This window comes from Typopeltis vanoorti, chromosome 16 (assembly GCF_054136105.1).
Source record: "Typopeltis vanoorti isolate ZY-2024b chromosome 16, IOZ_Tvanoo_1.0, whole genome shotgun sequence".
NCBI lineage: Eukaryota > Metazoa > Arthropoda > Arachnida > Uropygi > Thelyphonidae > Typopeltis > Typopeltis vanoorti.
In genome coordinates, this window is record NC_143564.1 from 55,520,803 (window position 1) to 55,545,819 (window position 25,017).

Sequence of the window (25,017 nt, forward strand, 5' to 3'; positions counted from 1 at the left end):
CTAACATTACTCAAGGACAAGTTATCCAAAAAAATGTTAGCCTTGCTTACACATTGCATCAGGTCCGGTTACTTCAAATTTCAAGATAATATACACAAACAAAATCATGGACTGGCTATGGGTAATCCTTTATCCCCTGTACTATGTGTTTATCCCCTGTAATATGTGTATAAATATAAATATATATATATACAGGGTGTTCGGGATAAATTTGACATATTTATAATTAATTATATTTTTCCGTAAGTTACATGTATTAACACACACTTCTCTTCATTTAAAAGTTTGGACCCTTCTTCATTCATATACAAGATGTCAGAAAGGATGGATAGCTGGAACCCACCTGAATCATGGAAGAGAATAACTTGTATCATGATGATTCGTGCCCGCCATCAAAATAAGGATATTACGACTGCTGCCCAATGTTCCCTGAATACAGTAAAAACAATCAGGCATGAACTAGAGACTTGCAATGGTGACTATGAGGATGTAGCAAGAAGAAAGATCCCTAGCAGACGATCTGATTGCGTTCGTACAGCAGAATTCCTCGCAAATCTGCAGGAACAGGTGTTGAAGAACCCTGGCATTGGAATTCGGGCTTTGTTCGTGGAGTTGCTAACTGTAGTCAAGCCCTGGATAACAAGGGTAGCCAATGGTAGGCCGTATGTATGGCAGCAGGATTCGGCCCCTTGCCACACCTCTGGGAAAAGTCAAAAATGGTTGTCTGAAAATTTCTACGACTTCACCAGTCCAAATGTTTGGCCTCCAAACTCCCCAGACCTTAACCCCATGGATTATTTTGTATTTGGTGCAGTTGAAAAAGACACCAATCGCACTTCCAGTAATACAAAAGCCCAGTTAATGGATAAAATTAAAACAGTTTTTGCGGCCCTTCCCAGGGAGACTGTAGCATCAGCTTGTTCGAGGTTCCGAAGCAGAATTGAAGCTGTGATCGATGCTAATGGTGGTTATTTTGAGTAAATCTTGTTGATAGTATTGTAATTAACTCTGCCTGTAATGTTTTTTGTCAATTCATTAAATTTAATAGATACAAAGAAGATTTTCTTTTTCCTTACGAAACTGTCAAATTTATCCCGAACACCCTGTATATATACACATATATACTACTGATGTATATGGCAGTAGATGGCATTAGTGTAATTACTGTTCATTGTAGTTGGTGGATTGAGTAGTGGAGACAGAGTTGTAGAGTAGGAACCCTCCCTCAATGAGTCTTTGGACTCCTGGAGGTGTCACGTAATAATAATAATAATAATAATATATATATATATATATATATACACACATACACATACAGGTAACCCTCGTATAATGTGGTACTTATACAATGCAGTTTCAATACAAGCAGCCTACAAATTGTAGTAACCCTTGTTCGGTACTTATGCAACGAGGTTTCGATAAAAACACGGTCTACAAATTGTAGACAAACCTTTTATCTTTTCATATGTTTTAAACCGCGCATCTTAAAAATCAAATTTTATGTTCGTTAAATTTGTGTCTGCCCGTATCCCACATGTAGTTATAAGTAGCGAATTTATATTAGGGGAAATACCCTTTAGCACACATGTACGTCAATTGTTTACCATATAAAGTGTTTATTGTTGAAAATTGTCTTCATTTTCTGCCAGGAAGTGCATTAAAAATCATAAGTGTGTTAATCTCAAGCTGAGCATTTTATTTTCTGGTGAGTTACATACAATATGTAATGCTTTTTTATGTAAAAAAAATATTTTTATAGTAATGGCCACAAACTGCAACGAAAGAGAAAAATCAACATTGAAAAGAAAATTCATTTCTCTAGAAGAAAAAAATTAAAATCTTGGATCGGTTGAAAAATGGAGAAAAACCAGGAGTTGTTGCAAGGACTTTGATTTTAAATGAATCAACAATTCGAACAATCAAACAAACTGGACATAAAATCCGAGAAAGTGTTTATTGCTGGGTCAATGATAAGTGCAAAGCGCATTGCTCGTGTACGTGATATTCTAATGTCAAAAATGGAGAACTCTCTAATGATTTGGATAGAAGATTGCACTCAAAAGAAAATTCTTTTGGATAGAAATCTTATTAAACAAAAACTCTCAAAGGTTATAAACATTTATAGTGCAGACCAGGTAAATGCGGATGAATCTGGGTTATTGGAAAAAAAATGCCAAAATGCACCTATATAGAATTACGCTGCTCTTTTGAGTAATGCATCAGGTGATTACATGACAAAACCAATGTTTATTAACCGATCCTCAAATCCTCATGCTATGAAAGATTAAAATATGCACTTTATTTTATTTTGCCCAAAACATTTATGCATTATGTGCAATGAAGTTTACGTATAATTTGTAATTTTTATAATTTTATACTGTGTATTTGTTTCATAGTTTATATGTTTTCTTAACTTATATGAATTACATGAATTAAATAAAAAATATATTTTTGTTGGATATGTCATCATTGTTGTTTATATAATTCAGAAGGAAAAAAAACGATTTCGGAACATAACCCTACTTTTTCTATGTGATCTGAGTCTCGCATAATGTGATTTATATAACACAGCATTTCTGTGGAACCTAACATTTGCATTATACGAGGGTTATCTGTATATATATATAGAAAGTATTATTAGTATTATTATATATATATAGAAGTATTAATGCAAAGCACATATAAGGTAAATATTAAGATTAGTGATCAGCACTTATTCTACTTTTACCATGAGTTGCCTTGGTCTTGCACTACGTGTAGGGTCAGTTAGACTTGCAACATTTGCAGGCGCAAACTTGACTTATTTGTCTGTTTGCTTACTTGGGAAATGGAGTAAAACCAGGTTTAAAATAGCTTGGTATCTTTAACATTTATTATACCCAAGGTAAAATACTTTCTACATTTATATCTCCTCCTGAGATTTTTGTTTAATAAGGTTAAAACACCTTATGGTAACTTGTTCTGGTAAAATACTTATAAGCTCTGTATTACTAAAATCTTGGTATTTCTAGCCTGGCTCCCACTGATGAGACCTCAGTAAAGGTCAAAACCGGTCTGGGTAGTGGCCCCTTGCCTTTAATACAAAGCATCATACATCTCCTCCTGGAGATGTGCTTTGCATTAAGGGTAAATATTAAGATTAGTGATCAGAGTTTATTTTACTTTTACCATGAGTTGCCTTGGTCGTGCACTACGTGCAGGGTCAGTTAGACTTGCAACATTTGCAGGCGCAAACTTGACTTATTTGTCTGTTTGCTTACTTGGGAAATGGAGTAAAACCAGGTTTAAAATAGCTTGGTATCTTTAACACACACACACACACACACACACACACACACACACACATATATATATATATATATATATATATATATATATATATATATATATATATATATATATATATATATATATATAAAATCATTTTCCAATTATGTGATTTAATCTTTGTGCTCTTGAATTCTTATCTCAGCAGAACAGCTACTAATGTGTCCTAAATCAGATAGCTGAAAGAATAACTTACTTGGGATTATTATAATACTAGGCAGGGATGAAGGAAATAATCTACTCTAGCTGGTTGGTAGACTGTTTACAAAACGATTTTAACAGGATACACAGATTAAATCTGTGAAAAAAATGCTGCTATCTCCTCCAATGTTCCTTTGAGGTAGAGTATAGCCAGGGTTTGTCAAATACACTCACCCAAAATCAAATCAGAATTTACTCATTAGTAGTGAGTAGATTCTGCCAGCTGCTGAGTAGTAGCGGTAAACTGGACAAAATCTAACATACTTTTTTATTTAGTAAAGAAAACATTCTAAACAAAAATCTTTTTAACACAGATGCAGAACCACTAATCACTTTATGAAATTCCTAGTGATTATACAGGCCTGCAATGGAAAAGTTGTCTGAGAAGTAATAATTGATTCTTATAGATTTTTAGGTACGAGTTCAGAAAAAATAGTAAAAAAAGTCCGTCACCCTCCAATTTTACCCAATTTCTAATGTTATCTTTTTTATTAGTAGTATTTGGATTTAAATTCAGTGCATTGATATTTATTTTCATTCTCCTTTATTTACAGCTAATTAGTTGTATAAGTGCTTTTTTTTGAAGTGCCTTTTTATGGTAAATAAAGAAATTTCCACAAAACTTCTCATTCTTAAGATAGGAGAGGGAGGGAGGGAGGAATGCAGATAAAAGTGCAGGTGGCTACTTTGAATCTGATTCACCAAGATACAGATAACTTTCCTGTTGTCACAGACACTTACATTTTCTTGTGATTCTTTAGTTGAACTTTAGTCGTTGACTACTAAGGCTATCATATTTCTGAAAGGTGGAATATTTTCTAAGTTAGTGTGAAGATTTAATTTAATGTGTTTGCAGTTTTTTTTTTTTTAATGTTTTTACGTAGTGTCGTGTAATAGTGTTGATGTCATTCGTTAAAATTTGTTTAACTGTGTTTTAAGTGATGTTTGTAATGGCTTCAAGAGGTTGTAAAAATTCACCTAACATTTTTTGCTACATATGCAAGGAGTTAGTGGTAAAAAAACAACAAAGAAACGTTACATATTTCGTGAAAAAAAGTGTACTATGTGTATTTTGGGATGAAACTTGGTGACTTAGATAAGCCATGGGCGCTGCATATAGTATGTTCCATTTGCGTAAAAGAACTTAGAAGGTGGTCGAAGGGAGAACAAAAATTTTTCCTTTTCAGAATTCCCATGGTATGGCGGGAACCCCACAACCATACCGATGACTGTTACTTCTGTTCTTTGAATGTTTGAAGTTTTAATGAGAAAAATAAAAAAAGACATTTCCTATCCTAATTTATCATCTGCAATATGCCCAGTGGAACATGGTCCTGAAATACCCATGCCATCACCTCCACAAATTTTAGAAGAACCACTCAGCAGCAATTCAAACGAAGAAGTTGAAGATTTCAATGATGATGAATACAAAGATAGTGGCCCACCTGAACTTTTTTCACAGACCAATTTAAATGACTTGGTCAGAGATTTGGATCTTCCTAAGGAATCTGCAGAACTGCTGGGCTCGAGACTAAATGAAAAGAATTTGTTAGCTCCTGGCACTTCTTTCTCATGGTTTAGATACAGAGAAAGATATTTTCTTCCTTACTTTTCAGAGGAAGGTGATTTAGTTTACAGTAGCGATATTCCACTGATAAGCAAATTCAACGTAAAATATGAAGTCAACGATTGGAGGTTGTTTATCGATTCCTCAAAAAGAAGCCTCGAAGCTGTGCTTCTTCACAATTATAATAAGTATGCTTCAGTACTAGTAGCACATTCTGCATTTGAGCCTTCATTCTCAGCAAACTTAAGTACAATGATCATGGATGGACAGTTTGCAGTGATCTTAAAGTCATATCTATGATTTTGGGACAACAAAGAGGATACACCAAATACCCGTGCTCTTTGCCGCGAGTGGAACAGCTGAGATCAAGAGCTAGAAATGGCTAGAAAGAGTCACATTAGAACCTGGAAGTAAAAATGTGTTACACGAAACTTTCGTTGCTTGGGAAAAAATTCTTTTACTCCCACTTCACATAAGCTGGGATTGATGAAGCAATTTGTCAAGGCTTTTGTCGAAAGAAGGAGAGTGTTTTAAATACATCTGTGCAAAATTTCTGGGATTATCTACAGCAAAACTGAAATAAGGCATTTTTATTGGTCCGGACATCAGGAAACTTATGAAGGATAAACTGTTTGAAATAAAAATGGCAACTGTTGAAAAAGAAGTGTGAAAAGCTTTGAAAGAAGTGGTGACCAAATTTTTAGGAAATCACAAGGACCCCAACTATAAAATGACTGTGGAAGACATGCTACAGAAATTCAAGGATTTGGGATGCTCCATAAGCTTAAAAGTGCACTTTCTCAACTCTCATTTATACTACTTTCCTGAGAATCTGGGAACTGTCAAAAGAGCAAGGAGAGTGATTCCACCAAAACATCGAGGATATGGAAAGAAGGTATCAGGGCAGGTGGAATGTCAATGTGATGCCGGACTATTGCTGGATGCTGCACAGAGTTGACCCAAGAAAAGAATTTTACAGAAAAAGTTCAAAAAAGAAGTTTTGAAGGAAAAAGAAAAAGACACTAGAATGAAATATAAAGTATGTACTAAAGATTAATCTTTAATTACTTTAATTAAAAAAATTTTTCCAATAATTTCATTCCAAAAATGTTTATGGAAAATTTTAAATACTGTTATTTTACTTAACATAATGCATTTTAAAGCTATTTTACTGTAACATTGAGATCCATTTTGAGAAAAATCCTTATGTGATAGAGAAAAATGGAAGAGATATTTGAAATTAGCATTCAAAAATAAATCAGAAACAGCTAATAGTTTCCAGACAACTTTTCATAACTCAAATTTTGCAGGCCTGTGTTATTGAGACATAGGGACATATCATATGAAAATGGGGGGGGGGAGTTCTTGGGCAACTACATTTTTTCATGGGAAGTGGGGTTTGCCTAATTTGCCAAACCCTGGATATAGCAATCCTTTTTACATCTGATTGTGGTCAGATGAGGGTTGATATTTATCCCTGTATCTGATGCACCAAGCTCATTCCATCTGTTCTAGTGCACAGTATGGAAGAACTAAACAGAAATTAAGCAATATATAAATCACTATTACTGCTAATGGATATCAATGGGTATCCCATCCAGAGAATTCTTAATATACATATATCATCATCATCATTATCAGATACTGGCTCCCTAGTTTAGGTTTTATTGCCAAACATTCCTCTATACTACTGACATCTCATAGTGATCTTAGATAACAGCTATTTGATAGGGACAAATGGAATAAACATTTAATTTAATTTAATCTGAATTTCCTTAATCATCATCATCAACCATTCTCAATCTGCTGCTGAATAAAGGTCTTTCCAAGATTTCTCCACTTAGTCCTGTCCGAGACTGCTTGTTGCCATGCCACTCCATGTTTCCTGATTCCATCCCTCCATTGGCTAAATGGCCATTGTCTCCTAGGTCTTTTACAGTCTCTGAGAGTTCATTTTATTATTTCTATAGTCCATTATTGGTCAGATCTTCTAAAAGATATAGCCTACTTATTTCCATTTTAAGGTTTTTGAATGAATTATGGCATCTTCCATTCTTGTCATTCCTCTCTCTCTCTCTCCATGATTCTCTGAGTGGTCTCCACACTTTGGATGTCTCACTGGATAAGGATCCAAGTCTCTGATCCACAAGTAAGAATAGGTGAAAATTTCCTTAATAGCTGTGCATTTATAACCCTAATATTCACTTAAATAAAATTCTAATCATATTAAAAGCTGCAGAAATCACATCATGAATAAATCAATAGATTTCACTTCTTGGGGTAGAGACATATAAGACTACATACTATATTGGTGGAGCCATACTTCAGGAAGTGGATGAGATTTGGAATCTTGGAGTGATGATAGACAGTAGACTAAAATTCTGAGGGCACATTGCAAGTGTTGCAAAGAATGCAGATCATATTGCTGCTATGATAAAAAGAACATTGATATGTAGGGAAAAGAAGGCGATGGTGCCTCTATATAAGACATTGGTCTGACAACACATGGACTATTGTGCTCAGATTTGGTGGCCTGATTTTCATTGTAATCTGGAAACACTAGAGAGAGGGTCCAAAGACAAATGACCAAAATGATATCAGGACTCTTGAGTGTTGATTATGAAGTTTGAAGGAATATGGATTACAGAGTTTGGTGAATAGGAGGAAAAGAGGAGATATGATAGAGCCCTTCAAGTTAGTTAAGGGATTCTACCAGATTAATACAGAAGGAATTATAAAAAAGAGTGGATGTCAAGATGGGAAGAACAAGAGGCCATCCCTGGAAGTTGTACAAAGATGTAGTGAAGAAGGGTGTGAGGAGTAGATTTTTTACATGGAGAGTTGTCGGTGAGTGGAATGCAGTGTTGAAGTGCATTGTGAATGCAGGGAGTGTAAATAACTTCAAAATTTGTTATGCTAGTCATGTTGCTGATTGAGTGGGCCCCCCCACAGTTAGTCTGTTGGTTATCGAAATAATAATAACATTCTTGCCTTTAGGTAGCACCTCCAAAGCAACACCTTTCAGTACAGAAACTGGGAATGTGAGGAGTTTAGGGGAGTACAAAACAATTTTGACCAAAATTACTTCTATTTAAATATTACTTGTTTTGGGGGAAGGGGGTAATTCACTCATATTTTATAGCCAAATATAGGAAGAAACTTAAAATTTCTGAAATTTACCAGAGGAGCTTACAAGAATATAATCTTCAGCATCAGAGGTAACCTTGGTTTGCACTACTTAAAAGACACAAACTCTATACAAGAGACCATATGTTCACCTTTTACAGTGCTTAAATTAGGTTTCACTGGCCTGACAGCTTTTGAACTGTTGGTTCTCATCATATATAGCAATCCCATGTTGAAAAACTAATGAAAGACAAACATATGGACTCCTGGATAGAATTTGCGTATTACAAAAGTAGTGCAAACCAAGGCATGACATCAAAAGTGTTATATTCTCATGAACTTTCTAGTAAATTTCAAAATTTTTACATTTGTTTCAATCTTATTTATTTCAATTATATATTATATTATATCTTATTTATCTTATATATATATATCTGTAAAAATATTAGTGGCGGTGGTAGTGAGCAGCAGATGCCATTGGTGTAGATGATGCGGTTCGCTGTAGTTGGTGGATTGAGTGGTGGAGATGGTGAGTTGTAAAGTAGGTGCCCTCCCTTGATGAGTCTTTGAACTCCTTGGAGGTGTAGCATAATAATAATAATAATATATTATATCTGATCTGGAAAGCATTAGGAGATGAAGGCATTGAATTAATATGGAATCTGTTGAAAGAGATATATAATCAAGAGGTAATTCCTGAAGAATGGAGACAGAGTGTGGTAGTACTTATATATAAGGGAAAGGGATGAATTAAACTTATGTCTCATACAATGAAGTTATTTGAAAGAATCATAGATGGAAGGCTGAGAGAAGAAGTTGCAAACATGTTGTTTAATTTTGATGGTATATATATCAGAACACAGAATTATAAGTAATTAATTATTTATTGACTTACTGCTGATATTTCGCTGGTGTTATAACCAGCATCTTCAGAGCACAAAAACACAATTTATCACAGTACTCGAGACTACAACAACAACAACAACAACATGGTGTAACAAAGGGACTAGTTTAACAAAATTGTAGCAACAACAACAACAAAAAGACTAAAGTCCTAATTAGGCACTCTCTATCTAAAAAAATAAAATAAAATAAAATAAAATAAAATAAAAAAATTGCAGCAATAACACAAAGACTAAAGTCCTAAAAAAACAGAGAGAGAAAGCAGGTACTAGTTATGTCTTAAGTTGACCGTCTCCCAAATCTTAGGCAAATTTATACAGCCATATTTGTTGAGATTCAGAGTATGTTTTAAGACTTCTGTTGCTTCTAAGAACAATCTCTCTGACTTGTAAAAGCTTCTGTTAAGTACTTTTGTTTTCTTCCAGTTGATCCTGTGTGCTGGGGTATCCAAAGCATGGTCTGCTAGGCCCAACTAGCCATTCACTATGGCATAGTGTCGGATGCATCTTTTATGTTCACTGATGTGGATGTCCACAGTTCTTCCTGTTTGACTGTAGTAGGCTTGATCATACGAGCAGGGTACTTCATAGACTCCTGGATGTGATAAAGGAGGGATGCTGTCCTTGTGTGAACGGATTAGAGTTGCTAATTTGACACATGGTCTGAATACAGTGCATAGTTGATGTTATTGAGAATTCTTGATATCTTTTCCAATGTGCCTTTAATTATGGAATGGTGACTGTTTTGTTTAGTTCTCCATGGTGGATAGTGGGAGGGATTTCTTAGGAGCATTTAGTATTTTGTTTATCTTATGGAGATTATAGCCACTAGCCAAAAGGTGTGGCATAAGTGAGCCAGTTCAGCAGCAAGAGCATTGTCATTGGAACAGATTGCTCTCGCTCTGTGGGTTAGCATTTTTAAGATACCATACTGTTGAGAAGGGTGATGGTGCAATTGTCTGTGTAAATATTTCCCTGTATGCATGGGTTTTCTAAAAACTGAGAATGATAAGGAACCATCTGGAAGATGTGTGATTAGTGAATCCAGGAAGGGCACACAGTTATTAGCTTCCAGTTCCATTGTAAAGTGGATTTTTGGATGATGATTATTTAACTCCCTAACCGGCCAGGATGTATATATATGTCCATATTAATTAATAAATAACACGTAAGTCCACAGTAATAACTTTAATTAATAAATAAGGTACAGATATTTCATACTAAAACTAATAGTATATCTTCAGTGTTACAAACAGGTAGGAATGGAATACAAATAACGAACATTCGGTGGATCACCTATTAAAATACAATGTTGTCGCAAGCTAGGAAATGAAAGAAATGAATAAATAATTAATATTTAAGATATTTGGTTTTTTAATAATTATATAAAATAAAAGTCTCCCAGATCTTCGAGAGAGAGAGAGAGAGGCAATCATTTCAATTTAAATTCAGTCGGTGCAAACTAGCTTCACAACTTTCTTTAAAGAGGTGTTCATATTTGAACCTACATCTATGAAAGAGAATAGCTTTATCCCACTGGATATTATGGGTAGTGTTAATACTGTGTTGTGCTAGACCAGACTTCTGAGGTTTGTTGTAATCAATATAATATTGATATTCTGTAATTCTTTTTTCCACAGAATGGCCAGTTTGTCCAAAATAAGAAACACTGAATTCACATGGTATTTGGTAAACGCCAACCAAAGATAGAGATGACAGTTTATCTTTTGTAGAAGGCAATAAGGAAGAAATTTTGTTGATAGGAATATACGTGGGAATCAATTGGTACTTTTTTTATTATTATTTATTTATTTATTTGTATTATTATTTTTATTTATTTATTTTATTTATTTTTTTTATTTTATGTAATCATTAAAAAACCAATTATCTTAAATATTAATTATTTATTAATTTCTTTCATTTCCTAGCTCGCGACAACATTGTATTTTAATAGGTGATCCACCGAATGTTCGTTAATTTGTTTGTAACACTGAAGATATACTATTAGTTTTAGTATGAAATATCTGTACCTTATTTATTAATTAAAGTTATTAATGTGGATGTATGTGTTATTTATTAATTATTATACTATGCCACAAGTACCTCTAAAAATAATATATACATCCAGATAAATCTGGATACGATTCTGTAACACCTATTGAATAACATGGAGAAGAAGTGCAAGTTTATCTCACTATTTCATCTACTTCAGCCGGTAGAGAGTTTAAATATGCTAGAATGTATCCAATGTGCCTTGGCCATGTGGCCAAATAGCAAGCACATCGTCAACATAGCATAGAAAAAGTGTTGGTTTGAGAGTGGCTGTATTGATAGCTAGTTTTTCCAGGTGTTCTATGTAGAAGTTGGCTAAGGGGAGAAAAAAAAAAGGGGGGGGGGGATCTCACCTTATCATCACTCACCTTAACCAAACAAGCCATTAGTACTTTAAGTCGGGGGCACAATTTTGCCATTACTCCCCAACAAGTTCCAAAAGCCGAAATAATGGTGTCCGTCGAATGGGGAATATACAACCTGCCTCCAGCAATAGCCAATAATAGACGTTTAGATGTGGCCAACATCCTAATCAAGTCTAAGCCTCCCAGAAATAATATCCCTCATAAGGAAATCATTGCTCTAAAAGAGTTACATAATGATAACCAGATTATCATAAGAAAAGCAGACAAAGGGAATGCAACCGTGGTGATGGACACAACAGAATATGAAAACAAAATGCACACACTTTTACAAGATCAGTCAGCATACAAAATTATAGATCGTAATCCCCACCAACACACAAAGGAATAAGGTGCGTAAATTGCTGAAAAAAGTCACTTCCTGGCCCAAAGAAACAGTAAACAAACTCAAGCCCTTCCATATTAAAACACCTAGGATATATGGAGCACCAAAAATTCACAAACAAGGTACACCCTTATGCCCTATTGTAAACAGTATAAATAGTCCCACATACAAACTGGCTAGACATTTAGTCAAGCTACTAGCCACTCTCACAAACAATTCTCCCTCCTTTGTCAAGAATTCTGCCCACCTAAAAAGTATTTTAGAACACCATATCTTAAAAAGCTCACACTTAATGGTGAGCTTTGATATCACCTCACTATTCACAAATGTACCACTAATTGAAACATTAATCTGCTAAAGTCACACTTTCCCCCTGATATATTTGAACTATTTAAATTCATAATACATGCATATATTTCACATGGAAAAGGAAAATATACAAACAATTAGATGGGCTACAGCCAACTTCTACATAGAACACCTGGAAACACTAGCTAACAATACCAACACTTTGGCACATTTACACAGAGAACAACTAGCTTCTAAGCTTCTAATATTTAAGGTATATTCCACTGATTTCTAAAGAAATGAGTGGAATTACACAAAGTAATGATCATTGCTGTAAGTTATAAATTCTATAAAAGCAAATGCTCTTAATTCAAGACTGTTTTCTGCTCTTTGTGAAGAAGGTGGTGCCTAGCATACATAATTTCTACTTCATACAGAAATTAGATGGTGTCGAGAGGGAAAATTCTTGCTCATTTATTAGAATTAATAACAGAAGTCAAAATTTTTTAAATGATAAAAAATCCAGCCTAGCCATTTATTTCGATGACAAAAATTGGATTGCAAAACTTTCATATTTGGCAGATATTTTCTCTATTCTAAATCAGCTAAATTTATCTTTACAAGGTAACCAGTCTAACATTTTTACTTTGCTAGGTAAAATACAGGCGATGAAAATAAAACTGCATAGAATGGATTCAAAGAGTATATTCTGATGTTTTTGAAAAAATGTTTCCAAACTATTCACAAATGATTTCAGACTATATAAATTTTAAATTTGATAAACTACACGTAAATTATTGAATTATATGTAATCTCCAGAGATTAATTGAAAAGTTCGATAAATATTTTCCAAAAAAGGAACTTGATTGTAGAAAATTGTGGATTCAAAATCCATATAATAACTGTGAAAATACAAATTTATCACCAACGGATGATGATGATGCATTACTGGAATTGACAAAGGATTTAAGTCCATTTTCAAGAAGAAAAGTTTGGTCCAATTTTGGATACATATCTGGAGGGAATATCTGCACCTGTTTTTTACCATTGCATTTGCCATTCAAAATGTGTTGCCTTTTGTTTCTACATATTTGTGTGAAACGGGATTTCCCACAATGGTAAATATTAAAACGATACAATAAAATCGACTCCAAATAAACTCCTGAATGTGAATAGCATTGAGTAACGCAATTGAAGCAAGAATAGACAAATTAGTAGAGAGTGTTCAATAACAGAGGTCTCATTAAAATACATTTAAGTAAAGTTAATTTCTGTTTTCTGATTTTTTTTTTTTTGTCATTATAATCAGTAAGTAAAATCACTATTTTAAAAATAAAAGTTTAATTATTATTATTATTATGTTACTACAAACTAGGGGGTCATGAAAATATTTTAGAATACTTAATGGGTCACAACTACTAAAAGGTTAAGAACCACTGTCTTTAAGGTATGACAATCCTTTTTAACATCTGATTATGGTCTGGTTGAGAGTTAATATTTATCAGAGTATCATATGCACCAAGCTCACTCCATCTATTTTCATGAATACTATCTGATGGTATTCAATAGAACAGATGACTCAGTAGGAGAAATAAGTCCACAATCCATTGGTTACATACTAGTTAAAAAGGTTCCTTTCTACATGTTGAAAAAAAAAAAAAAAAAACAATGTATCAATTTTTGTGATACTGCCATTAAGTGAGTTTATTATTGAATCCCATAATTCAGTCTCCCAGTTCTCTGAACTGATCTAGAAGTTATTTCCACTTTACTACTCTCTCAGCAGTATTTTCAATATAATTCAACCATTTAGATCCACTCAGCATGACTTCTTTCCTCACCCCTCCAAAAAATCCACACATTTATTTTTTCTAACTCTCTTGAACTGATACAATTCAAAGCTCCTTAATTTTTTTGCCCAAAATTATAGAAGCTAGAATCAAAAAATAAATAAATAAAATAAATAAAAACATAATATTTGGTCAGTGAATTTAGCACTCCACTTTGAACTGACCTCTTAACTATTAGCAGAACGTCCTAGTATAATTTCAGGGTCCAAAAACTAATACAATCCACTGGAAATCAATGTACTTGTTTTTAGAATCTGATATTGTCATTCAAAGGCAATCAGAGTCACATAGCAATTATGACGAAATACTATACTGAAATATTTTACTTGTTCTTTAGGTTATCCACTGAGAATGTTTTCCATGGTTCTGCCTGTTTTAATAATTTTTCTATTTTATTATTATTATATGGGCCTTTCCATGGAGTTAGAGAATCTGTCCCAGGAGGCCTACACTAACTATTATTCACACAATACATATCATACATTTACTTAAACTCACTCACTGTCAGAATACTCCCAAACATACCTAGAAACTAATTCAAGTCAATCAACACTCTCCAAACAAAAAATTTGTCAAAAAGCCTTATTATCAACAACTACTTCCATTTTGACACCTAATTTCCGCTAATCATCTTGTCTAAAATTTTTTTCCTCTCAATCTTAAAGAACTTCTTTTCTTCCTGTCAACTAAACTAAAGTTGGCAACTCACGTATCTTCAACCAATCCTTATAGAGAGCATTTCACATACTCATACCCATCTTGGTCATCACTCGTATTGGAATCCTCTTCAACACCTGCTAATCCCTAAGAGGCCCAAATTCTGTGCACACAGTCATCAAGATATGGATGTATCACAGCTTTATAAAGAGGGATAATAACCCCTCTATCTCTAATTGTCAGTGTGTGTGTGTTCTTCAATATCCAAGTAATCCTTATGACTATTTTGTCCACTTTAGTAAATGCTCCCTGAATTTCAACTCCATATCTGCCTTCTCACCCTCAAAGCTTCATCAATTTCATGCATTTCAATCCATCTATGGACTACATGAAACCAATGCAGTCCCAAAGTGCATAACCTTACACTTTGCTACATTAAACAGACAATCATTCTCTTCTGCCAACACTACCAATTTATTTAAACTGGCAGTACACAGCTCCTTCAAGGATCTCAATGTCATGCCTGTTAACTATGCCCCCCCCCCAGTTTTGCATTATTGTCAGCAAAAAACTGGAGACTCTCCTTCAAATATACGAATTAAACAACACTGGCCCTAGTACAGAGCCCTGTGGCACTATACTAGTTGCACTCATTCTGCTTGATTCCATTCCACCATATACTACTCTGCACTGTCTGCTGTCAGCCACTAACTATTTCCACTAGCTTCCCATTCCCATTTGCTCCAACTTATGTGAGAGTTTTCCATGTAGTATTCTATCAAATGTCTTTGCAAAATCCAGCAATATCATGATGTAGTCATTTCCTTTACCTAATTACACAGTCACTCTATTATAAAATGTAAGTAAATTACTAAGGCAGAACCTACCTTTTACAAAGCTGTGCTGCTCATCATACAGTATCATATTACTTTTCACCCATTCCTGAATTCTGCCCTTAGCAAACTTCTCCAATACCTTAACCACCACACCTGAGATGCTATATCCATCCCCATGTGCTGCAGTTTACTGATTAGAATTCCATGTGGTATCCTGTCAAAGGCCTTGTCGTGTTGTTTATACAAGAGTTGGAGGAAAAACTGATACTTCTTGGCATCAGTTTTTTTCTCCAACTCTTATATCTCTATAAATTGTTAATATACCATCTGGATATGAAAAAAGTAGAAATTAAATATTGGAAAGGAACAGCCCATGAAACTTTGCTGGAAACTTTAAGCAAAAGAAAGATTTGTTCAGGATTTGTAGCAAATTCTTTCAATCTTGAGCAGAAAGATCATGTTACTTGCTGTGAAAGTTTAATTGAAACGGCTGACCAAGATTGTACCATTTAGAGAGCACTGTGACTGATGATAAGCTGATGCTTCAATATGACCTGGAAACAGGGAATGTTTCTGGGTCATACTGGAAATGGCAATGCATGGAACACTTTCTGAACACTTTGTAGGCATTACCCACAAAGTGTTCATGGTGAGATTTTTTAGAGGGTAGTTCACCACTGCTTCCCCCCCCCCCCTCCCATTTTATCCGGGCTCAGGACAGGCATATGGTTGGGATGTATTCATGACTGTAATCCATGTATGTAAATGGGGCCAGTTTGCCTGTTCTGGGGGAAAAAAACCCGAGTTTCTGGGTGACCCCCCCACCTCTGTATGAGATCGGCTAACTCACCTTTCGTCGAAAGAGACCAGATAAAGGTTCCTCACACCACTGATGGGAATTGAACCCAGGTCTTTCCGATTAAAGGGCTTTGTCTATATTGCCTGCGCTATGGAGGCTCTCCTCCAAAACAGTAAAAGATTCAGATGCAGAAGTCATGAAGAAAAATAATACTGATTGTTTTCTTTGACATTCATGGAATTGTTCATAAGGAATGTATTCCAGAAGACCAAATGATTAACATTCAGTACTGTCTAGGTGTCATGCAACATTGGAATCAATGAATGAGGTATTAATATGAGTATTACCTCCAAGGAGTCCAAAAACTCATTTCAAGAAGTCCAATAACTATCATACCTTGCCTTGAAGAATTTCAATGTTGAAGAACTCACCATTCACTCCTAGGAGCTTTAAGAGCAATGCCCAAGAGTATTTATGAAACATTTGGAAATGCTGAGCCTCTCGTATATAAACACTATCTATTAGAGATCTCACATTTTAAATTCCTGGGCCTTTGGATAAGGAATGAATTGTACAGACTGCCAGTGAAAGATCTGATTATGCTGTTACATGTTTCTTGTTACTCTTTGTGTGTGAACTCTGTTAACTGAATAGGGAAATAATAACAATAATAATGTTTAAAAATAACTCATTTAAACTTTTGGAGAGGAACACTTAAAAACAAAATCAGTATTTAAATTTTAGATCTAAAACTAGATCAATATATTACTGGAGTATACTTATTATTCTCCAATTTAAATCTCCCAAAAATAAAAGTTTATATACATATTAAAATAAGAGTTGTACATACCTTTAATCCCAGGGAGCCTGGATAACCAGGAAATCCAGGAATGCCAGGCTTTCCCTTGAAGAAGAAAAAAAATTTGTTACATTTGCTCTTGTTCATAATTAACCTCTCAACATACATATAAATGGAAGAGATATGAAAAATTAAATTGCTAGCTACAGTTAATATTACAAATTGCAAACACCAGTGTAAAAATCATCTAGTTATAGGAATTATTTCTATTACTCACTACTCTTCATCATATTTGATGTCAGTATTCAAGTGTATTAGCAGAATATAAATGTATAAGTGTAAATAAGCATTTTAAATTCCTGTAAATAAGCAGAAAAGTAAAGAAATTTTAAAATTGTTAAGGTGGCCCGTACTCACTAAAGTGAGCCCTTCCTCAAGGGCTCACTTAAGTGAGTACGGGCATGGCAAACCCGAGGTACCTGATGCTTGACCATGCCTTACTTCATGTAATATATATCTGTTATATTATTCTGTAGACTGGTCCCTCCTCTTCTTTCTTTGCTTCTTTCTTCTCTCCTTGCTCCTTCCCCCTGATGCTATTAGAGTATTCGAGGGCTAGGGGTGAGTCTTTCCTATCTTGCTAAGTCATTTCGTCTTATGCAGCCACCGAAGGAGGCAAGCTAGCCTCAATAGGTGCCGGTCCCAAGCCCGGATAAATGCGAGGGTTGATGTCAGGAAGGGCATCCGGTCGGAAAACTTCAGTGCCAACTCAAACTATGATTATGAGTCGAAGAGAAAATGATATAAGGGCTAGGGCGTACCCCTTAAGCGACGCGCAGCCACATCGCCCTACAGCTGTGAGAAGTGGACGAGGGCTACCGCATCAAGGGTGGGTGCGGTTAAAGAAGCGAGCCCAGCAGGTGGAGAGGATGTTGCGAGTGGGAACACTGAATGTTAGAAGAATGACTGGAAGGGGAAGAGAGGTGGCAGACATGATGAGGAAGAGGAAGTTGGACATTTTATGTGTGCAGAAGACAAGGTGGAAAGGGGGAAAGGCAAAGGAACTGGGAGATGGATATAAATTGTTCTACTCTGGAGTGAATAACGAGGGAAGAAATGGTGTAGGAATTGTGGTGTGTGGCAGAATGAAGGGTGAAGTACTGGACGTGGGTAGAAGGAACGACAGGATCATGCGAATGAAATTGGGTCTTGGAGAAGAGCGGGTGGTCGTATTATGTGTATATGCCCCGCAAGTTGGTTGTACAGCAGAGGAAAAAGATGAGTTCTGGAACGTGTTAGATGAAGAAATGAGGGAATTGGAAGAAAATGAGATGGTAATTGTCGGAGGAGACTTGAACGGGCACATAGGAAGACAGAATAGAGACTGTGAAAGGGTGCATGGTGGCCACGGAGTGGGAATGATGAACCAGGAAGGAGAGAGGGTTGTGGACTTTGCAGTAGCGTTTGATCTGGCAATTGTGAACTCGTTTTTCTTCAAGAGGGAAGAACATTTGATAACATTTAGAAGTGGTAACAACAGCTCACAAATTGACTACATTTTGATTAGAAAAAAACATCTTAAGGTTGTGACAAATTGTAAAGTAATTCCAACAGATCAAGTAGCACAACAACACCGACTGCTGTGCGCATACTTTAAAATAAGATCGAAGATAAGAACTTCTGGTTGCCATGGGATAAAGACAATTAAGTGGTTTCGCTTAAAAGAGGAGAGTGTGAGGAATCGTTTTAGTGAGAGAGTGTTAGAGAGGATTTCGGATGGACTGGAAAGTGTACAAGATTGGTGGAAACATAATTCAAAAGTAATCCTGAGCTGTGCAATCGAGGTGCTTGGTGAGACATCTGGAAAGATTAGAGAGCAGAAGGAGGGTTGGTGGTGGAATAATGATGTACAAGTGGCAGTGACAGCTAAGAGGAAGGCAAAGCAGAAGTGGGATGAGTCAAGAGTGGAAGAGGACAGAGAGGTGTACAAAGAGAGAAAGCAAGAAGCCAAGAGAGTTGTGGCACAGGCGAAGGCCATGGCATATCAAGATCTGTATGATCAATTAGAAACAAAGGAAGGACAGAGAAAAATTTACCAACTAGCGAAATGTAGAAATAAAGCAGCTAAGGACATCTTACATGTGAGGCAGATCAAAGATGCTGAAGGAAGAGTATTATGGAGGGATGTGGACATAAGAAACAGATGGAAAATATACTTTGAGGGACTTCTGAATGAGGAAAATGCAAGGACTCACAGAGGAGATGGGCAGCCTTCTGAGGGGATGGTGCAGAACATCAGTAGAATGGAAGTGACGGAGGCCATGAAGAGGATGAGGAATGGAAAAGCGGTGGGCCCCGACAGAATTCCAGTGGAGGCATGGAAGGCACTGGGGGAAGAGGGAATTGACCTTCTGTGGGACCTGTTCATGAAAGTTTGCCAACAGGAAAATATACCCGAGGAATGGAGGGAAACTACTCTTGTTCCCATCTACAAGCGCAAAGGGGATGCACAAGACTGTAAAAATTACAGAGGAATAAAGTTGATGTCCCACACAATGAAGATCCTAGAAAGGGTTCTTGATGGTAGATTGAGGGAGGAGGTGGAGATTGCAAAGGAACAATTTGGCTTCATGCCTGATAGATCAACAACAGATGCTATCTTTGGGTTACAACAGATGATGGAAAAATATTGAGAGAAACAAAGGGAGCTACATCTGGTATTTATTGATCTGGAGAAAGCATACGATAGAGTGCCAAGGCAAGAAGTCTGGAGGTGTCTGAGGGAAAAGAAGGTGCCGGAGAAATATGTCAGGTTGGTGCAGGAAATGTACAGAAATGTGAAGACAAGTGTTCGGACCTTTTTGGGACAGACAGAAAGTTTTCAAGTAACAGTTGGCTTGCATCAAGGGTCAGCATTAAGTCCGTTTCTGTTTAATATTGTGATGGAGGTGGTAACAGAGGAGGTGAGAGAAGATGCACCTTGGACAATGTTGTATGCAGATGACATCTTGCTGTGTGTAGATTCAAGAGAAGAAGCGGAAACTAAACTGGAAAGATGGAGAAAAGTACTGGAAGAGAGAGGTATGAGACTGAGCAGAAGTAAGACAGAGTATATGTGTTGCGCAGTGGGCGGTGGCCAGGAGACAGATCTGGAGCTGGAAGGAAATGTCATCAGGAAGGTGAGAGACTTTAGATAATTAGGTTCAACAGTGGAAGAAGATGGAGGAGCTGAGAAGGAAGTGGGATGCAGGATACAAGCAGGTTGGAGGAACTGGAGGGAGATGGCTGGAGTGTTATGCGATAAGAGGGTGCCGATCAATCTGAAAGGCAAAATTTATAGGACAGTAGTGAAGCCAGCTATGACATATGCTATAGAAACTGTGGCCCTGAGTAAAAATAACATCAGCAGGATGGAAGTAGCAGAGATGAGAATGCTTAGGTGGATGTGCAGTGTGATCAGAAAGGATCATCTGAGAAATTACTATGTCAGGGGAACAGTGAAAGTTACGAACTTAGGAGCGAAAATACAGGAGGCAAGGTTGAGATGGTTTGGTATTGTGATGAGGAGGGAGGACGAATAAGTGGGAAGAAGGGTCATGCAGATGGATGTGCAAGGAAGGCAGAAGCGTGGGCAGCCAAAGAAGAAATGGAGGGAGCTGGTAGAAGAGGACTTGAAGATGAAGAACTTGGATGTGGTGACAGCCCAAGACAGGAAGGTGTGGAGGAGACTCATAACAAACAGTGACCCCACTTAAGTGGGAGAAGCTGTAGAAGAAGAAGAAGAAGAAGTTAAGGTGGTTAAGCTACTTGCCATATGGAGATTACTGAAAGTTCTCTTGCACACTTGATTATTCAGCATTGTTTTGCTAAGGAAGATTGTAGAGTGAAAGAGGTGGAATATACAGTGCTGCTACATAAAGACAGAGGAAGTTCTAAAACAGAAGTGACAAGTAATTAGTTGCTTTGTGTTTCTAGAATGGCAAAGATCTGGAAAAGTCAATACAGTTAGAATAAGCGATTGGATTGAAGCAAGCCTCCAACAAGCAAGGTGGTGATCTCAAACAAGGAAATACAAGTCATGTACTGACAGACCTTCAAAAATCCATGCTACATTGCTTCAAACCTACATCCTGTTGGTGCACAGGAGAATTCTGCATAAAGAAAAAAAATTTTGAACCACACAGGGACAGCATCACTGATATTATATATACTACTGTATAAGGCAATAATCTTAAACACCTATATATGGAAATGTTAAGGCTGCATATGGGTCTACTTGTGCATAAATTGGTCGCATGGATTTATGAAAGGAGAAAATAAGAAAGAAGGAAATGTTCAGAGATTAATAACTAAACAAACACAACTAAGAAAATGTGGCATATTGACTCTGAGGATAGGTTTGGGAAAATTGCAGAATTAATTCAAAAAGAATACAGAATTATATGACTGCATCTCAAAATGGTAATAGAGATAATCAGATAAATGGAGGGAAGAAAGAGAAATAATTACCAAGAAGTTATATAAAAATCTTGCACATGAGAAAATAAGCAGCAGATGTTTTGGTGAGCCCCTTAATATATTATCAATTACTATAGTACAACAATGCTGAATAAATTTAAAGCAAAAGAATGATAGGCACTGTAGAGTGCATGGTCTTTCTATTATTAATCTTCAGATAAGCAAGGTCTGAAATCACTGTAGTCAACAAAGTGTTTGTCACAAAGAAAATGTGTTTTGGTTATTTTGGCTAATCTACATTTATTTTTTATGCCATTTATAAAAATTAAAAAAAAAGGCTTTTCTGTTACTTGAAGATTTTGAGTGACACATAAAAATAGTTTTTTTTTTCTTTTTTCCAGAACATATAAATTTAGTTTCCCTCATAACCCACACATGAAAGAATATGGTCTGCCATTGCCACTTATTATTATTATTATTATTATTATTATTATTATTATTACCCAAGACCCCCATGGAATCAAAGAATCATCTGGGAGGTCATTTTATCATACCATGCTTTAAACACATACAAATTTTCTGCAGGCACCACACTCTTAGGCAAAACTCTGCATGAAAAAAACCTGCTTCTCACTCCCATACTCACACCCTCTTTATACAGTTGCCAGGGTTGACCTCTGGTTCTCCCCTGATCTCTCACCATTTTCTGTAGAACCTCTCCAGCATTGATCCTATAACAACCCCATACTAACTTGTAGGTCTCTATCATCAAATAGAAGAAATGAGTGGAAGGAGGGTAATTATTATGGGTGATTTCAATTATGGTAACATTGACTGGAAGGAGGAGAGGGCACATGGGAGGAAGGAATTGGATGTTATGCAGTTATTAAGGGACAACTATCTGCGACAGCATGTAGTGGAAAATACTAGGGAGAGGCAGAGAGTGCTTGACCTAGTAACTGCATCTGAGAATGTGGCTGTAATGAACATGACCATGTTGCCACCAATTGGTGAGGGTGATTATAAGGTCATGACTTGGTAGGTGACTAAAGGAGTAGAATTTACAATTAAGATAGGGTACATGTGAAATTACCGGGCTGGTAAGTACGACAAGCTTAGGAGTGTGCTTGGCTCAGTGCCATGGCATGTAAAACTGCAAGGGCTGGATGTTGATAGTGCATGGGAGGTGGTTAAGAAGTGTTTGCAGGAGGCAATGAGTCCAAATAATAAATCAAGTAGAGGTTAAATGGATGAATAACACTATTAAGCTTGAGCTGCAAAAAAAGAAACAATTGTGGAGGGAATTTAAGGAGAAAGGTGACCAGCAGGTGCAGGAACAGTATAAAGCTCGGGCCAGGAAGGTAACAAGGGTGGTAAGAAAAGCAAAAGCGGATTACGAAAGAAAATTGGCCATGCAGGCTAAAGAGAATCCCAAACAGTTTTTTCAATATGTTGCGAGTAAAAGGGAAAATGTTCATGGCAGAATGATTTTAAAAAATGCTGAGGGTAGGGAGGTAACCGAATCAGTTGATATAGTGGAATTACTGAGCGAGCACTTTGCAAGAGTATATCATCCAGGCATTGCAGAAATGGAAGAACCAACAGCTTATACGGGAATTGTGGTGAATGAAGTGGAGGTGAATAGTCTATTACAAAACCTCAATGTCAATTCATCTGCGGGATTGGACGGTATACCAGCTCGTATCGTATGAGAAGCAGCTAAAGAATTGTCAGCGCCTTTAACAAATTTTGTTTAATTTGAGCCTCGCGTCTGAGGCAGTCCCAAGGGGATGGAAAGAGGGAAAAATAGTTCCGCTGCATAAAGGTGGTTCCAAGGCTGCTGTTGAAAATTACCAGCCAATCAGCATAACAGGAATCGTTATCAAGATCTTGGAGAAAATAGTTAAGAGGAAAATACAAGATTGGATAGATGAAAATGGGATACTGTATCGGGGACAGCATGGTTTTGTGAAGGGTAGGTCATGCCTCAGCAACTTGCTCATGTATTATAACACAGTGATGGCTGAACTGAATAAGGGTAATGGGTTTAGAGTGATTCTACTGGACCTTGCTAAGGCCTTTGACAAGATACCACATGGAATTCTAATCAGTAAAATGCAGCATATGGGGATGGATATAGGGTTGGTAAGATGGATAGGAGGGTGGTTGATGGAGAGATATCAGAGAGTGGTTTATTCAGGAGTTGAGTCCAAAAGATGGCCTGTGACTAGTGGTGAACCACAAGGATCTGTTCTTGGACCACTGCTGTTTAATTTGTTCATTAATGATATAGGAAAGGATCTGAGAGGAACAGTTCATTTGTTTGCGGATGATGCAAAGTTGGGTGGGGCAATAGTGAATGCAGGTGATATCAAAATTTTGCAGGATGATTTGGATAGATTGGAGGTCTATGGAGAATGGATGTCAATTTAATGTGGCAAAATGTAAGGTTATACATTTTGGGGTGAAAAGATTTGTTGCAGTTTACTACATTGGTGGAACTGTACTCCAGGAAATTAATGAGGCACGAGATTTAGGAGTGTTGGTGGATAAGGAGTTGAAGTTTAGGGGTAACATTGCAAAAGTGGCCAAATCAGCTCATCAAATCATTTGGATGCTAAAGAATACGTTGACAAGCAGAGACAAGCAGGTTATTGTTCCTCTGTATCGAGCCTTGATAAGACCCCATCTCGACTACTGTGCCCAGATTTGGTCACCTAGGTTTCTTCTTGATGGGGAGGAGGTTGAGAGGATCCAGAGACGAGTGACCAAGATGATAGCAGGTCTGTGGAATGAACCTTATGAGAACAGGTTGAGGATTTGTGGGTTGCAAAAATTGGTTGATAGTCAGAGGAGGGGAGATATGATTGAGACATTCAAATTACTGAAGGGTTTCTATAAAATTAATTCAGAAGATATTTTTGAGAACAGGGCTGGTTGTGGGAGAACTAGGGAACATCCATGGAAGCTAGGTAAAAGTGTGGTTAGTAAGGGTTTCAGAGCTGGGTTCTTTACGTTTAGAGTGGTGAAAGAGTGGAATGGGCTGCCAGAGTCTGTGGTGGATGCTGTGACAGTGAATGAGTTTAAGGCAAGGTATGATAGATACTGTATGAATGTCATATAGTTGTTATGAACATGATTTGGCGCCTCCCTCGATGAGTCTAAGGACTCCCTGGAGTTGCCCGTAATAATAATAATAATAATAATAATAATAATAATATCTCCCCTCTTCCTCCTGTCCACCAGACTCTGCAAGTTGCATCTTCTCAATCTTTCCTCATACTCGGCATTCCAGAGGTTAGAAACTGCCTTAGTCAGTCGCCTCTGGACCCTTTCCAACATCTATTCTTCCTTCTGAAAACCAGGTGAACAAATCTGGGCACAATAGTCTATGTGTAGCCTAATCAA

General features: G+C 36.6%; 1 protein-coding gene across 1 annotated transcript in view; it reads right to left on the reverse strand.

Annotated features, from left to right (window-relative positions):
* Positions 1-25,017, reverse strand: part of LOC150098029 (uncharacterized) — a 995,665-nt gene that overhangs the window by 902,730 nt on the left and 67,918 nt on the right. The window contains exon 5 of the mRNA XM_090406661.1: positions 17,203-17,256. Within this exon, the coding sequence (XP_090262787.1) occupies positions 17,203-17,256 (54 nt within the window). The remainder of the gene's footprint in view (positions 1-17,202; positions 17,257-25,017) is intronic.